Raw genomic sequence first — 17,790 nt, 5'->3', positions numbered from 1 at the left:
CATTTGTATCACTGAATTTATGTATGACTGCAACAAGCCCGAAAAGTATACATGCAATTGCAATGTTTGGATTTTCACAGAACTTGACAGAGAGTGGAAGAGGAGAAGCCCAAGGCACATAGGGAACAAAGAATCTGGTAGGTAGGCAAGAGAAGCAGAAGTGCCAATCCTTGGCTCCAGGATGTGCCCACTATCCATTTTGGTTTCAAGCTCCAGAACAGGCTCTTCCCCTTTCCTCATCAACACCAGCACATTTCTTAGCAACAATGAGGACAAGAAAGCTGTATGTTTAAAAATAAATGTGATGACATTATTTGCATTCAAGGCCACATTTCAGATTCCTTGCTGGACAAACAGCACACAGTGGAAATATGCAGAGAGAGAGAGAGAGAGAGAGAGAGAGAGAGAGAGAGAGAGAGAGAGCTTTGTCCAATGATTTTCCCACAAGGTTGCAGCCCATCCATGTTTTCCATCCTCAAGACAGCATCTTGATTATTTACTAGACTTTCGCAGTGGGAATGCAGTCGCAAGTTGCAAGAGTGCTTGTCATGTCCATGAAGCATGGTGGAAAAGAAAGAGGCTCTCGAAAACTCTCTCGTATCAGTAGAACTTGCAGATCCTCTGAAGGTGGCCTCCTCATCTTGGCAAGGGGCCACTGAGGACATCGTGTCTAGGAATCAAGCCAAAGTTTAAAGAGCAGTGTAACAGAGGGCAGACTTTTTCGTGGTTCCTCAAGACTTCGCTCAAGTGTTTCATTTCGTCGGTCAGCTTTCCAATTTCTTTTTTCAGGGAGATATTCTCTTGCTCAAGGCACTCGTATTCCTGAAACGGATTATCACATGAGTTAAGCATGCAACCCAGCCAGCCACTGCCAGGCACATTTCTCCCACTTCACTGTTTCCTCATTGCAAAGTAAATAAAAACAAGGCAAGGGGAAGAAATCAGATAAAACCAGACTTGGTATTAGCTATCAAGAGCTACTCTGAAGATCGCGTCTCTGTGTGATATTCCTTGTACATCATGGTCTGGGCTTTGTTAGTTTAAGAAGATTTAAAAAGTCTGGTGGATCAGGTGAATGGCCAATCTAGCCCAGCATCCTATTCCCAGTGGCCAATTACATGCCGATGAGAAGCATGTAAGCAGGATCTGAACACAACAGCACTTTCCCCTCCTATGGTTTCCAACAACTTGCAGTCAGAAGCATACTGGTAAGTAGCCACTAACAGTAATTTATGGGGTAAGGCAAGTTTGATATGTAAATCACTGCACCTTGAGGCAACAGAGTAAGCTTCACGACATCTGGGTCCAGACCTGAGATTCTGGCTGCACACACATGACATTTTATGCGGCAACCAATGGAGAATGAGTTCTTGCTTTCCCTACAAAGTCCACACATAACCTAGTGCATATCTTTGGCCCCACAAAAAGTGCTTTTTGAGAAACCTGTTCTGAAAATTAAGCCCATTTTGGAACGATTGCTATGTACAGTGGTACCTCGGGTTACATACGCTTCAGGTTACAGACTCCACTAACCCATAAATAGTACCTTGGGTTAAGAACTTTGCTTCAGGCTGAGAACACAAATCACGCAGCGGCAGTGGGAGGCCCCATTAGCTAAAGTGGTACCTCAGGTTAAGGACAGTTTTAGGTTAAGAACGGACCTCCGGAATGAATTAAGTTCTTAACCTGAGGTACCACTGTACCTATTTAAAAACAGATGTAGGCGATAATGGCAATAAATGAGTGGGTGGGCAGTCACAATGACCATTTCCTTCTTTGTTCCCCTGGGATACGGTATATGTGAACAGGAAAAGTTGTGGAGATGGCAGGATTTAGAACCAATCTTGATAGAAGCCACCATGTTGAGGATGAGCATGAATAATTCCCGACTGAGAAAAACTACATTTTTTGTGTGCTATGAACAAGATTAGTGTGTACACTCAATTACTGCAGCCTTCACTAATGCAAATCTACTGTTTGCATATCAGAGGCGTTGGCCCTTTGTGGTAGAGGGATAGACACATTCATGGCAGACAGACCTATCCCCAAACTATTAGCCATGACAGAGAAATGCCGATACAGTGGGAATCTACCACCCAAGCAGGAGAAGACGCATGAAGGCACTGATTTGCATTAAAATGTACATGTGCTAATTTATACATGTAGAGGAGCCTGCACAATCTGCGGCCCAGATGCCGCTAACTGTTGATGTGCAACTTCAAGGTCCTTCCTGCTCTCCCTTCTTATCTTGAAACTGGACTAGGACCAGGCAGCAGCCCTTTAAGACAGAGGACACCTTCAAACGGAGGCCTGTCCTCTTCAAGCAAGAAACACAGCCCCTCTACATCTGTCCATATTACAATAGTCTTATGAAAATAGCTGTGCACACACTGCGTTTCCAGTGCTGGGTTTTTAATTCACATTCACACATGATGGCCATCAAAACACATATGGATCCTGTCCTCTCTTATTTTTATTTTTTCTTCTTTTTATAGATTTTCTTGGTTTACAAAAGTACACGCCTTGCCTCTTTTTTCAAGTTGCACAGTCGTTTCTACAGATCAGTTGCATTTGCTATGAGACATTAGTGTTGAGTTCCTGTCCCCTCTTATAAAATAATACAGTTTGATGCACTATTTCTCAAATTAGCCGCACATCAATTGGATTCCTTAAGCTGTTTCTACTTTGCCTCTAGTCAATGACCCCGGTGCATTCATAAACAGAAATGAATCTGACACTGATGAAGCTGTGCTGATGTGAACAGCCAGGGGAAGAGCTGTGAAACAAACACAGACGCACAACGCAAAATACAACTTCGTTGTGCACTAATGGGAACACACCCCGAATCAGACCACTGGCTCATCTAGTTCAGTGTTCCCTACGCTGGTGGACAGCAGCACTCCAGGTGTTCAGAACATACCCTACAGTACCTAGTGATAGCTGGGACCTTCTGTATGAAAAAGCAGATGTTCTCTCACTGAGCTATGACCCTTCCCTTTCAACTGCTGGTGGGGGAAAGGCAACAATTGCTGTCCTCCCATGTTCTGAAAACCTAGCAGTTACTTAGATCTGCTGCCATCAGAAACGGACGCACACAAACATGTCTATTATGAGGAGAGGAACCAACTGGAAATAAAGAAACACCCATAACTGTGGAGAGGCTTGCAATCAAACCAAACACAACCCAATATCCATCTCTTGTGGTCTGTCAGTTTTTGTGTTGTTGTTTTAAAAAAAGAACAGGTGAAAACCAGGAGGCAGGAAAGTTTATTAAGCCCCCTGGTGAGCTCTGCATATATCACTCTCCTCTTTCAAATCCTTCCACAAAACCCACATCATTTGCAAACCCTTTCCTGGATCATCACAGCTTCCATTTTTAAAATGAAACAATCTTAATAATCTGCACTTCCTGTAGTCTCCCATCCTCTCTGCTCCTTTATCAAACATTATCTGCTTTCTTCATCGGTGTGCTTGTCAAATGAAACATAGACGCAAAGCTGCTTTTTAAATTATTATTTTTTAAGTGCACGTGGGGAAAAGAGAGGTGGTTTAGGCACCAATGCAAATGTACAGCAGGTTGCTGGTTCCCCCCCTGATTTGAATGTGGCTAGGAGAATTTATAGCAATACACCTTAAAAAAGAAAAGTAGATAGAAGCAGTTGCCCGGAACAGCTGCTATGGTCACTAAGTTCATTACCTGCTTGAAGTGTGCCACGTACCACACATGGAGGGGATGAATAATTTGCTCTCTTCTATGGAAATGTCACATTAATCTCTCTGGTTCTCCCCCCTAATGTCCTAAAATGCATTCAGGATTGCTCATAAGAAAGCGTTGAAGCACTAAATGATAAAACTCACAGTAGTTGTTACGACCTCACTGAACACAGTCTTGGCCAACACCCTTCTTATTCCAGTTTTGAGCCTCTCTTCTAAAGAAAATTAGCTTTACAGTAATCAGTTACAGGAGTGAAAGGGAAAGGAGAGTTAAAAGGAATGCAGAAATGTACTCCAGGGGAATGTGAGACTAAAGAAACTACTACTCTAAAGTTGCAACATGGTCCCAACCGGGGGCTTTCGAACAACAGACCATTCAGGTAGTCTGCAGGAAGTTTGTAGAACATTGAAGAACAGATGTTCTTGGCCTGACATTTGATTGATTGACTTTTTCTGATAAAGGAGATTGGGACCGCTTTGATCAGGGACAGCTTATTGACTAGTCTCTGTGATTTTCATAATATAGTGGTACCTCGGGTTACAGACGCTTCAGGTTACAGACTCTACTAACCCAGAAATAGTAGCTTGGGTTAAGAACTTTGCTTCAGGATAAGAACAGAAATCGCACAGCAGCAGCGTGGCAGTAGCGGGAGGCCCCATTAGCTAAAGTGGTACCTCAGGTTAAGAACAGTTTGAGGTTAAGAACGGACCTCCAGAACAAATTAAGTTCTTAACCCATGGTACTGCTGTACAGTACTGATGCAGCCTTAAACTGATGAGGACCGCAGTACCTCAAGGACCACCTCTTCCCATATAAACCATCCCAGACTCTGCGTTCATCATCTGAGGCCCTTCTCCGTATGCCTCCTACACGTGAAGCTCAAAGGGTAGCATCGAAGGCTGGGCGATATCAGCTTTTCAACATCGCGGTATATCACCAGTCAAACATTGTGGTCTGGTGATATACCGCGATGTTGAAAAAACAAGCTGCATTGGCCTCAGCCTGCAAGGCGCCGGGAGAATTTGTCGCAGCTCTCACTGCGGAAACTGAGACGGTTTCACCCCAATGCCTAGCAGGCTGGGCCAATGCAGCTTGTTTGTCTAGCTCAGCTGGGGCGCGGGAGGGTTCCCCAATCCCAGAAGAGCCATCCCTGGTCCTCCCCTCCATCTTCTGCAGGAGCCAGCGTTGGGCTGGGGGATCCTTTAACTGCTCGGCCGAGGGGAGCGGCAACCACACACTCTTCAGCCAAGCAGTTTAAAGATGCAGAGAGAGGCGCAAGCTGTATCGGCGCCTCACCGATGCATCTGTTTTCTTCCTCTGCACAGTATGAGGGCAGAGTGGGATGGCGGTTTCACTCAGTGATCTATCGCTGGTGAAACCGCCCCCGCTCCTGAGTCCCTCTGCTAGTAACGCTCACTGGAGGAAGTTGCTAGCGGAGGGACTCAGGAGCGGTGGCGGTTTCACCAGCGATATATCACTGAGTGAAGCGGACATTGCAGTCTGCTCCTCATACCAGTCCTGGGCGATATACTGATATATCGCCCAGGCCTAGTGGCAACACAAAAAAGGGCCTTTTCTGCAGTGGCTCCCCATCTGTGGAACGCTCTCCCCCGGGAGGTTCGCCTGGTACCTTCATTATATATTTTTAGGCACCAGGCAAAAACATTGCTCTTCAACCAGGCCCTTGGCTGATTTATATCCTACAGCCTTTTAAATGTTGTCTGTGAGAAGGGGGCCGGTTATTGTTTTGCTGCTTTATTTATTTATTTACATGTTTTTATCCTGTATTTTATTCTGTGAACTGCTCTGAGATCTTATGATGAAGGGCGGCATTATTATTATTATTATTATTATTATTATTATTATTATTATTATTCCCCTTTATATGTTACTAGATAAAGGGACATTTTCATACCAAAGCAATTGTTTTGACAACAATGCCAACACTGAAGGGGAAATGTTATTAAAATCTGAAATCTATGTTTTGATTTTTAGAATAACAAAATATTTACTAAATGGTCTCCTGAGGGGCCACTCCCACGCCAGTAAGTGGCCTGCAAAAAAAAAAAAAAAGTCGGAGAACTGCCATGACTCTGGTAAAAAATAGTTTCCACACAAGCTACACCTGTTGAAAGCTCCTTTTCTGTACACCAGTTAAAGTGTAGGAACCCCGTCTTCTTCCGCTCTACTTGTTACATAGAAGACACATTGAAAAGAGCAAAGGGAAAGCCTTTGGCAATCGGGGCTTTATAGCCCTGAAAGACACGCAACAGCAAGAAGGGCTGTGGCACAGACTTCTAATATCATGAACATTGCAGAGAGAGTGAACAGTGAAAAACACACCGATTCTGAGTCAAAACATGACATACTCCAGGATCTTCTGAACCTGGCAGGGTGTGTAAGATGCAGGCCAGTCAAAACTGTACTTCATGTGGTTTGTAATTATTATGCAGAATTCACTGCCCCAGCCTGCATTGAGAACCACGAGTTTAAGCATCCTTGAAAATGTGTTTGCAGAGGAAAGAACCACCTAGGAGCCTCAAGGGTGAAGCATGGAACATCTGTGATCAGAGGCAGTCTACCACTGATCACCAATGCCCTCTTCAAACAGCTGGGGGTGTTCAGCTCCGCTGCACATTGCCTTCTGAGCATCCTGCTAGCCTCTCTGTCAGAAACAGAATGCAGAAATAGATGGGCCTGAGGTTTTCTGACACACCAAAGCTGAGCTCCTTCAGGAAAACTGGCAATGGCTAAATGCTACCTCCAAGATGAGAAGCAGTTTGCCTCTGAATGCCAGCTGCTGGGGAACAAAAATGGAAGAGGGTTTCTGCACTCATGCCCTGCACCTGGGTTTCCCATAGGCATCTGGTTGGCCACTCTGGAATAACACATGACAGACATTGCACATCACATTATGGACTGCCTGGTCACAGGATTTACTGACTCCAGCTGCAGAAGCTGAAGTTGCTGAAGAGACCAGAGACCATCTTGGTTATGAGTCGTGGAAGACCTGCTCCCTGCCTTGCAGGCCTTTTCCCACCTGGCCTGGGATGCTGGGGCCCTGACTGACTCCAGCTACAAAAGCTGAGGCTGCTGAACAGACTCTTGGGCTGGGGTATTGTTTTGTTTTGTTGTGGGGAGGAGAGTGAAAGGTTGTTGCTGCTATTGATGTTAATTTTTGTATCTTTACTCTTCGATCTTGTTGTGATTTAATGTGGAAGTTGTTCAGTTTAGTTCTGTACTTTTTAATGTGTTTCATTTATTGTTTAAGACCATTTTTATTATATTTGCAATTATGTAATGGTTTGAACACTAGAAATATGGCATACAAATAAAAGGATGTATTTATGTATGAACATTTATAATAATTTAAAAATGTCGTCCACTCCAGTCATGCAAGGCAGTGTTTGCCACATCGCCAAACTGCTAACACGGTAGTGACTGAACAGATGCAAAATGGTAGAAGGGGACCATGAATTCCACAGGTGTTTGCATGTGAATATCTTAAGAGTCATGGAACTGGAAGGAACCTTGTAGGTCATCCAATCCGTTGCTGAAAGCAGGATCTATAGTGCAGAATGCAACTGCTGCCTCCCTGACAGATGGCTGTCTACAACCTCTGCTACACTACCACCAGCAAAGGAGAACCCAACCCCTCCCAAGGCCGGCTGTTCCACTGTCAAACAACCCATAACCATTTGGATGTCTCACCTAAATGTTTAAGCCAAAATCCACTTCCCTGCAATTTCCACCCATCAGTTCTAGTGCCACCCCTTGCAAGTAACAGAGAACACACCAGCTCTCTCTTCGGTTTGACAGCCCTTCAGATACTGCAAGGCAAGTGATTCCCCTGCCTGTTCCTTCTCCATACAACACCTCCCCCCAGCTGCTTCTCTTCCAGACTCATGTTTGCTGCATCCAAGGAAAAAGCAGCAGCGTGGGGTGGGAGGACAGTAGTACCAGTAGGCAGAGAAAGGGTTAAGCACCCCCCTCCCACCAGCTGCTTTTCCGCTACAAAACACACACTCCCCTTTGCTACTTTACAGCTGCTCAACAACAAGCCAGGTTCCCCAGCCCTGACAAATGCTGCCATTTTGTTCAGCCCTTAAACAAGTATGAAGAGGGCCTTAATTTGCACTCAGGAGTGGTATTAGTGCTCTTCCCTCCCTCAGGGATCTACAGCAATGTTCACCTCGTGGAGTTTATCTGCTTTCTGTGTTTGTTTCTTTCTGCTCCTCTGGGCCGCAACTCTGTTCTTCTCTCTCCGTCGTACTTTCCTTTCATCGTCTTCATGACCCTGGCCAACAAAATCAGATGACTTAGTTAGGGTTCACCTACAAAGGAGTTTAATGTGGATTTGAAGCTCCTTGTGCCTCCATTCCCCACCCCCACCCGCAGCGTTCACAGAATTCATCCAACAGGCAGCCAGTTAATTTGGTTCCCCCGCCCCCAAGTTAATTAAGATTATTCCAATCCACGGCTAATCCAGTTTGTAGAGGCTTCCAGTATAAAATCACATGCACTGACTGTGGATGCAATGAAGCACATTGTGTAGGTGTGTGTGTAGTGAAGTTTTGCAGTGTGGTGCTGGAGGAGACTCTTAAGAGTCCCATGGACTGCAAGAAGATCAAATCTCTCCATTCTGAAGGAAAGCAGCCCTGAGTGCTCACTGGAAGGGCAGATCGTGAAGCTGAGGCTCCAATACTTTGGCCACCTCATGAGAAGAGAAGACTCCCTGGAAAAGACCCTGATGTTGGGAAAGATTGAGGGCACAAGGAGAAGGGAATGACAGAGGATGAGATGGTTGGACAGCGTTTTCGAAGCTACCAGCATGAGTTTGACCAAACTGCAGGAGGCAGTGGAAGACAGGAGTGCCTGGTGTGCTCTGGTCCATGGGGTCACGAAGAGTCGGACACGACTAAACGACTAAACAACAACATGCCATCTATTGCTGCACCTTCTGTTTTCATTTGCTCCTTGCCTGAGCACAGCCTAGTCATTCTGTTTTCATCAGCCAAAAGGAAAGGATGTATCATGCCTATTTCCACCAACTGTGGCTGAAGGTAATCATATTATTATTATTTTTAAACTGCTCTTCTGCAAAACAGCAGTATTAAGAATAAAATTAAAACTGCGCTTCAGGAGAAATTGGCACATACAAGAGATGTCCTTTGCAGTTGCCGACACATTTCCAAACATGCCTACTTCCAACTACTGCATGCTGGGGGTACGTTTGCCAAACATAACTAAACCTTTATACTCCTTAAATTTTAATACAGAGGCTTGTGTAAGAGCAGTCTTGTGCAAAACCTCCATATACATACACACAGACACACACACAGAGACACACACACTCAACTACAACATGTAAACATTAACTGGGAGTGAAGGGAGATGGGAAGGTGGACACAAAAAGGTGAAGGACTAACCTAAGAACATGGAAAGAAGGAAGAATCACCGGAGCACTGGGGGCTAGATGGACTAGGATCTTGTTTATTTCTTAGTTCAAATCCCTTTCCCAATTCACAACTCTTCATTTTGACCATTGTGAAGTACGCCAGTAACATTTGTTATTGCACACTTCCTGGTGTGTGTCCTATTTTTTAATTTTTTTAAGAAGGTGAACTGGTAAAGAAACAAAAAAATGGGAATGGAGGGTAGATTGGCTGCTGCTGTAGCATCTGCAGCTTAACGTAAGAGGAGCCTGCTGGATCAGGCCAGTGGCCCATCAAGTCCAGCACCCTGTTCTCACAGTGGCCAACCAGAGACCTGTTGGAAACCGCAAGTGCAACCTGAGCACAAGAGCACTCTCCCCTCTGGGGGTTTCCAGCAGCTGGTATTCAGAAGCATGGCATGGCCCCTTCGCTCTGCTTAATGGGTCCTGGAAGGCTTTGGTGTGCTTAAAAAAAGGTAAAGGGACCCCTGACCGTTAGGTCCAGTTGCGGACGACTCTGGGGTTGCGGCGCTTATCTCTGGGGTTGTGGCGCCAAGGGAACCGGCATACAGCTTCCAGGTCATGTGGCCAGCATGACAAAGCCGCTTCTGGCATAGCAGAGAAGCATGGAAACACCGTTTACCTTCCCGCCGGAGCAGTACCTATTTATCTACTTGCACTTTGCTGTGCTTTCGAACTGCTAGGTTGGCAGGAGCAGTTACCAAGCAATGGGAGCTCACCCCGTCACGGGGATTCGAACCGCCAACCTTCTGATCGGCAAGCCCTAGCTTAATGGGCCCTGAAGGCTTTGGTGTGCTTGGATCCCAGCAAAATCACTGAAGCGAACCTGGGTCTTCTCTCTGCTTTCCCCTTAAGGGTATGATCTGCTCGCTGAGGCTTCCCACTGTCTTCTGTGATGGTAAGCACTTTGCATGTGCACGGGAGTTCCCCCACTGAGAATGCATCGAATTTCCAATCTAACTCACTCCTTCTCTCCCCATTGCCCCCCACCCCCACTCCTTCTCCTTCTCTTTGAAAAGCAACTTTAAAAAACACACACAAGACGGTATCGCTGAGGGTACCTACTGCCTTCCGGCAAGGCATGACCAACGAGTTGCTTATGACCACTGGTGGGTTTTGATTTAGAGAATTATACAGTGGGTCCTGCAACAAAATTTTGCAGTATGAAGTGCAATTTTGTTCCGGGTTCCAGCCACTCCCCATGCCATCCCCCTACCCCAAGATCCACTCCTAATAGACAGAAATCCATGCCCACCACGGATAGGGTTGCCATATTTCAAAAAGCAAAAATCTAGACAGAAAAGTTCTTTTGGTTTTTTAATTGCAAAATCGCAAGGAAATGGGATGTTTTTGAGCTTCCGTATTTCTGAGGGAAATCTGCAAAAACGACACTCCTGACATGGGCTGCCATACGTCCGGATTTTCCCGGACATTTTTGATGATTTCTGCACAGACACTGCTTGTGGCCTTATGCCAACCCTAAGTGAGGATGCTCCGCTCCAATGTGGTTTTCTACTCCCTGCTTTGGGAAGGGCGAAATGGACATGCTTGTGCCCGATCCTAGTTATATCAGATTGTTTAATTTCCCCATTGATGTCTATGGGTAATTCTAGCCTCCTTCCCTGGAGACTTTTAAAAATTAGCATTTCAGGATGAACAAGGATGTGGCCTATCTGGAGAAAGAGATTGTCCTTTCTGCCCTTCCCTGTTCCTTTCTCTTTCCATCCACTCTGATTCATTCCCTCCTTCCACCTCGCTGTCAGTTTATTTCTTCTCACTCTCTCAGTCACTGATCTGTTAGTTATTGTTACGCAATTTAAATTCAGGCCCATCTAAGCTTAGCATCCTCTTCTCACAGTGGCCGACCAGATGCCTGTGCAAAGAGCCCTCTCTCTTCCCTCTGGTGGTTTCCATCAACTGGCATTCAGAAGCATTGGTGCCTCTAACCTGTGGAGGCAGAGCAATCATGGCTTGTAGCCACAGAAAGATAGGGCTGTTGTTCAATGGGCAAATTCAAGCTGCGTGCCTTTGCTCTGTTAGTGTCAAATGGACAAACAGAGCAGCTTGTTCTAAGTTTGTTCTGAAATGTATAGTCCCATAGGAGATCCCTGGCAGACACAGTACACCAGGGTTCCTTTCAGTGGTGCCAAGTGGGGTAGAGGGGTCCTGGTCGCATAAAGATTGAGAATAGCCAAGTTGACAACTTGTAACTTATAAGTCATAGACCTTAGAATCATAGAATTGCAGAGTTGGAACGGCCGCGAGCGTCATCTGCCATGCAGGAAACTTTCACCTGGAATTATTTCTGTGCACACCTTTTCCTCTGCCCTCACCTGCTTCACAGATTTCTTCTAAAACATACCCCATGTGATTTCATTTATTTATTAAATTCATATACTGCCCTTCCCCTGAAGATCTCAGGGCAGTTCACAGCCCAAAAATAGATTAAAAACACAAAATATGTAATAAAAACAAGGAAAAGACAAAACCCATAGCCTTTCCTGGTAAGTAAACCGCTCTACACACACCTCTGTCATTTTGGCTGCCCTGCTCCTCTACCCCCATATATTTTTTTGATCTGATTTTGTTTTTTGAGGCTGCACAGCAGCACCAAACCTATGCAGCCCTGCTTGGATCACGGTGGTTTTATTTCCGATCCCTCAGAAGCAGGGGGCAGATTTACTACAAAGCTAAATGAAGCTCAAGCTTCAGGGTCCCAAATTCCAGAGGAGCCCCAGAAGTGACTTCAGCCCACTTTGATTAAAAATTTTGGGTCTAGTAGCACAAATCAGATAAGATTTTTTTTTGCTGCATACAGTGGTACCTCGGGTTACATACGCTTCAGGTTACAGACTCCGCTAACCCAGAAATAGTGCTTCAGGTTAAGAACTTTGCTTTAGGATAAGAACAGAAATCGGGCTCCGGCGGCATGGCAGCAGCAGGAGGCCCCATTAGCTAAAGTGGTGCTTCAGGTTAAGAACAGTTTCAGGTTAAGTACAGACCTCTGGAACGAATTAAGTACTTAACCTGAGGTACCACTGTACATTTCAACAAAGTCTGAGAGTTAGTAGCACAGTAAGCTGGCTGTTCTGCTGTGGCTAATATAACCCCTTCCCTTTTTTGAAAAAACAGACCCTAGAGAGGAAACTAAGCTTAGGGTCTGGAAACTAAGTCTTATGAGGAGCAGGGTATGTTTAGCCTGGAAAAGAGGAGACTGAGAGGAGATATGATAGCCACCTCCAAATATCTTAACGGTTGTCACATGGAAGAGGGAACATGCTCGCTTTCTCCTGGAGGGTGGGACTGGAGGCAATGGCTTAAAGTTACAAGAAAGGCCATTCCCACAAAACATTCCGAAAAACTTTCTGACAGTCAGATCTGTTTGACTCCCACGAGAGGTTTTTAAGCAGAGGTTAGATGACCATGCTGTCATGGGTGCTTTCAGCTGAGATTCCTGCACTAGATGACCCTGGGGGTCTTTCCCAACTCTTAAGATTCTGATGATTCTATGAATTTTGGATACCCAAAAACGCAAATTGTGGTGATCTGTCGTGGAGCAACCCCATGGAAGAAGAGAACCGTGGTTAGACCCCGTTGCTGGTTGTGAAGGGGCCCCCATAGCAGCTCCCCCCCAATGTAGGTCCGCCACTGCTGGGAAGGAGCGCGCAAGGACGACTCGGCGCAACCCTCCCCCCGGGTCCCCTTTCCAGCCCACTTCCCGGCCTCGGTCCCTCTCCCTGGCTTACCTGCTGCGTCCCCTCCGAAGAGGAGCTCCTTCGCAAAGTGCTCGCCGCCGGCGCGCCCTGAGACATCCCGCCGAGGCGGCGCTGGCGCTCCTCCTTATGCGCGCAGCCGGCAGGAGGCGGCGGCCAAAGCGCATCGGGGGAGAGCTGGAGCGTCGTTGTCGCCGCGCTGCGCCGGACGAATGCCTGCCTGCCTGCCTGGCTTGCTTTGCCTCTCAGCCTAGGCGGAAAGCCCAGCCCGGGACATCCCGGCAGCTGCCGGCAACCGCGAGGCGCGCGTGGTTCCCCGGCCGCTCGCCGCCTTGCTGGGGCAGAACCCGGCCGGGAAGAGAGCAGAGGCAGGCAGGCGCCCGCTCCCGCTCCCGCGCTCGCCTGACTGGGGCGCCCGGGCTGCGGCGGCGGCGGCGCCTTCCGAGGCGGGCTCGAGGCGGTTCTTCGTGGAAATCACGTGGCGCCCCGGATGAAACTTCGGAGGGAACTGGCTGCGCGACCACAGGCCGGGGGGCGGCGAGGGAGCCGCCCGAGGGGGGAGCGAGGCACCAGGGGCTTTTCCCTCGCCCTTTCCCCGCCGCCGTGTCTCGAAGAGAGCAGCGGCCCCAGCCAGAACCGCTCCCCGCCTGCCTGCTTGCCATCCCGGGCCGGATCAGCGCGGAGGGGTCGTGTGAAACCAGAAGTTCCTCAACTCGCCACCACACGCCGCCCACGCGCCGCTTGAAAAAAGAATCGCCTTGTTATTAATTTCACGCTTCCATTACTTACAGACTTATATTTCGTATTGCATCACAAATTCAAGTTTTTTTTTTAAAAAAAATCTTTTTGTGATTATATTTTTTTCTTTCACTTTGTATTCGCATCGAAAACTTTCAACAAAGAATCGTATTTTATGCAAACAGCAGATGGAAAATTGGAAGTTCCTCTTCTGTATTTTCTGCTAATGTCTTCCTTTTATATATATATTTAATTATATCTTATTAAGTTTCAACTTTTTAAACATATGCAGTTAAAACAAACAAACAAAAAAATTCTCTTATTTTTGTCGACTTCCCACCCCTTTCCCCATGGAGTTGTTGCTTCTCCACTTCTGCTGCACCCTCTTTTATCTATCAAATCATAACCACAATATTACCATCTAATTACTTCTGTTGCTCATAGCTCAAATCCTGCTAGCGAGTTCATCCTACTATTTCTTTAAATAGTCAGAAAAAGGCATCCATTCATTTATCTTTTTCATTCCCCCCCTCTTCTTTTTCATGCCTCTAATATATTTCTTTTCCTGCTTTGCTCTTGCTTTTATCCTCTACTCTGGGTTAAGGAGGAAATGACTCGCAGATGAAGGGGATGAATGGTTGGTGCAGGACCCTGTGTGAGAGGGAGGGAAAGGAAGATTTCCCAGGGTGAGAGGCTGGGATAAGAAAGGGAAGCTCCCAGGTGAGAGCTGGAAGGATCCACCTCTCTCTGTGCGGGATAAGAGTCCTATCAGAGAGGACTTTGCATTTTCCTTTTTTCTGTTTGTTTAGCTTAGCTAGATTTTTACTGCAATGTATTCTGAAAAGTGTCCATAAAACTTTCCAAAAAAAGGAAAATTTTCAATAAAACATAAATATTAAAAAAGAAACATTGCCAAGGATCTTGACAGACCACTGAATGGTTAACACCCCCCTTCCCTTTGTTTGTTTGTTCAGTTTATATGCCTCCCTTCATCCAAAGATCACAGGTTGCCTTACAGCAGAAACAGATCTAGATGACCCTCAAGGTCGCCTCCAACTCTACAACTGATGCAAAGATGCAACACAGGAACCCATCTTATACCACGATAGTGCATTTGTCCATCTAGCTAAGTATTGTGTACACTGGCTGGTCTTACCCAGCTTGGGGACGCCAGGGATTGAACTGGGAAACTTTTACATGAAAAATTCACTCCCTACCACTGACCTATGACCCTTTGCCAAAGTGATGAAATAGTGTCACATATTCTTGTTTTCCCATCTAGCCATAATTTGGTAATTCCAGAATGCCGTCCAGAATGAAACAAAGGCATAATTTTCCATTGTGTACTAGATTTATTGCATGCAACACTGTTTTCTTTTCGCTGCAGTTCATTAGTCTTTCCAAAGCACAATCCTCCTGCCTATTTCAGTCTCGGCAATGTACCACACTATCAAGCCCAAATGCACACAAGGATCACGCAGCCGTCTTTTTATTAGGTGTCCCTCGGAGAACTTGATGAGCTATATTAAGAAAACAGCCAGACGCCTTCTGATGCAACACCAGTTTATGCCCAAGTTAAAAATAAAAATGTTGAATGTTGTAACGTTTCAAGTAAAAGGAGATTTTAGATTTCGCTTTTACAACAATAGGATTTCCTGTAAGTTAGAAGGCAAAATAATTACACATAGCTAAGAGATAGAATTTACTTAATATACCGTATTTTTCGCTCTATAACACGCACCCGACCATAACACACACGTAGTTTTTAGAGGAGGAAAATCCGTAGGCATACCACCCGTAGGCATTTCCTCCATAACACGCACAGACATTTCCCCTTACTTTCTAGGAGGAAAAAAGTGAGTGTTATGGTGCAAAAAATATAGTAATTCACTTCAAAAACGCAACAATTATACCACTGGACCAATCCATCATGAATGCTTTCAGGAAAACCTACTCTCCTTGCCTTCTTTACAAGATCCTTAAATGTAAAGGACTGAAAGGCAATGCCACTCCTATCAAAAGTGGCAGTTTTGAAGGATAGGCTGCAATAAAGAAGAAATATTGTGTTTAAGGAAAGTGGCAAGAACTTTGTGAGATGGATTCCACCTCAAAACATGCTCATTCTGAAATATGTCTTACATATTTCATGCATTACATGCAGCTTCTCCAGCATTTGGGTGAGGTTCCTGGGTGTATCAGTGCTAGCTTCCATGTTGTTAAAAGGTAAAGGTAAAGGGACCCCTGACCATTAGTTCCAGTCGTGGCCAACTCTGGGGTTGCGGCGCTCGTCTCATTTTATTGGCCGAGGGAGCCGGTATACAGCTTCCAGGTCATGTGGCCAGCATGACTAAGCCGCTTCTGGTGAACTAGAGCAGCGCATGGAAACGCCGTTTACCTTCCCGCCGGAGTAGTACCTATTTATCTACTTACAGTTTGACGTGCTTTTGAAGTGCTAGGTTGGCAGGAGCAGGGACCGAGCAACGGGAGCTCACCCCATCGCGGGGATTCGAACCGCCAACCTTCCGATCGGCAAGCCCAAGGCTCAGTGGTTTAGACCACAGCGCCACCCGCGTTCCTTCCATGGTGTTAGGTACCATCTATAAAAAAGTTTCGAGGTGAGCTCTCTTCTTTTGGCTGAGATGGATTTAAATGGTGGCTTAGACCACAGTTTGGACCATTGGGTAGAGTTTATTTCATATCCTATGTCATGCTCCCATGGGTCTTTAATTGTGGTGAAGGAATTTGTAGTGTCTTGGAGTAATATATTGTAGATACCATTCCTTTGCTGTGTCCCTCTGCTGTCAAGAGGAGCTTTCCAAAGTTAGTCAGTGGCCTAGTGGCTGCTGCCAGGTTGTTTAAGAAGGTGATGGATCAGCCAAGGCATTAAGGTGTCCTCTAACTTATCTTGTTTTCCCTTACTGGTATGAGGTTGCCATTCTTGTAGAAGTCTGTTAGGTGGTGTAGGACTTTGGTCTGCCCAATTCTTACTGGATGCTTTGGGATGCATGGTGGAATAGTACGTTGTGAGCCAGGGGGATTAGATGAGGATGGGGACTGTTTTTCTGTTTTTCCTTCCTATGCTTTAAGCATAGACTGTGTCAGGGCTTCTTTTCCCCAGAGGGAACTCACAGGAACTCATTCCCAGCACCTCTCAGCTGGGCACCATTGCCATTCTAAGAGAACAAGGAAGGTGTTCATGGTGAGTTCTGCCACCTGTTTTTCTAGAAAAATAGCACTGGACTGCCTGAACATGTTAAAGCATTGTGGAGGTTCCATTAGTTTGTTTTGGAGAAATGGATACACTGAGGTGGGGTGTTTCTGATTGTCTCCATGTACTGTACTGGAAACAACCTACATGTAGGCTGTTTCCCGCTGGAAAACCTACATGTAATTCAACCAATTCTTGTTCACTGTGCTGACACTTGAAAGGAACTCGATATTATTAGTACAATTATTCTCAATGGCATTTGACACCTATAGAGACTACAGCTGAGATCTAAGATTAATCCAAGTGAGTGTCTGCTTGTGCAATAGGGCTTCTCCTTTCTCTCCTCTACAGCCCCTCACATATCCCACATCTGTTCTGGGGGGACCCTTTAGAGCTGATTTTGAATACTTGCAGTGGGCTAGAGCATGGGTAGGCAAACTAAGGCCCAGGGGCCGGACCCTCCCAATCGCCTTCTCAATCTGGCCTGCAGACGGTCCAGGAATCAGCGTAGTTTTACATGAGTAGAATGTGTCCTTCTCTGGGTTAGAATGCCATCTCTGGGTTACTTGTGGGGCCTGCCTGGTGTTTTTACATGAGTAGAATGTGTGCTTTTATTTAAAATGCATCTCTGGGTTATTTGTGGGACATAGGAATTCGCTTACCCCCCCAAAAAAAATAGTCCGGCCCCCCACAAGGTCTGAGGGACAGTGGACCAGCCCCCTGCTGAAAAGGTTTGCTGCCCCTGGGCTAGAGGGAAGAGAAACCAAAAGTCTTGTGCTGTGCAGATGGTATCATGAGTTGGAACTGTTCAGGTTATACAGTAGTACTAATTTTATGCACAGATGAGGGGCATCTCTATCATGTCAGAAATACTGACAAGTCATACTGCTCGTTTTCAAAATGAATGGGCACACAACTATATTGGACTCCAAGTTGTTTTGTTTTAGGCATTTTGAAAACA

At 45.9% G+C, this 17,790-nt stretch overlaps 1 protein-coding gene across 1 annotated transcript; it reads right to left on the bottom strand.

The window, feature by feature from the left end:
• Positions 1 to 481: 481 nt before the first annotated feature.
• On the bottom strand, positions 482 to 13,322 carry BATF3 (basic leucine zipper ATF-like transcription factor 3). The gene is made up of 3 exons (XM_053383228.1): positions 12,917 to 13,322; positions 7,908 to 8,012; positions 482 to 822 (listed from the first exon to the last, which is right to left on the bottom strand). Exons 1-3 carry the CDS (start codon positions 12,980 to 12,982, stop codon positions 637 to 639), a joined length of 357 nt encoding a protein of 118 aa, XP_053239203.1. The 5' UTR covers positions 12,983 to 13,322; the 3' UTR covers positions 482 to 636.
• Positions 13,323 to 17,790: the final 4,468 nt, after the last annotated feature.

This window comes from Podarcis raffonei, chromosome 3 (genome assembly GCF_027172205.1).
Source record: "Podarcis raffonei isolate rPodRaf1 chromosome 3, rPodRaf1.pri, whole genome shotgun sequence".
NCBI classification, from domain to species: domain Eukaryota; kingdom Metazoa; phylum Chordata; class Lepidosauria; order Squamata; family Lacertidae; genus Podarcis; species Podarcis raffonei.
This window is presented reverse-complemented; position numbering and strand designations above follow the sequence as displayed.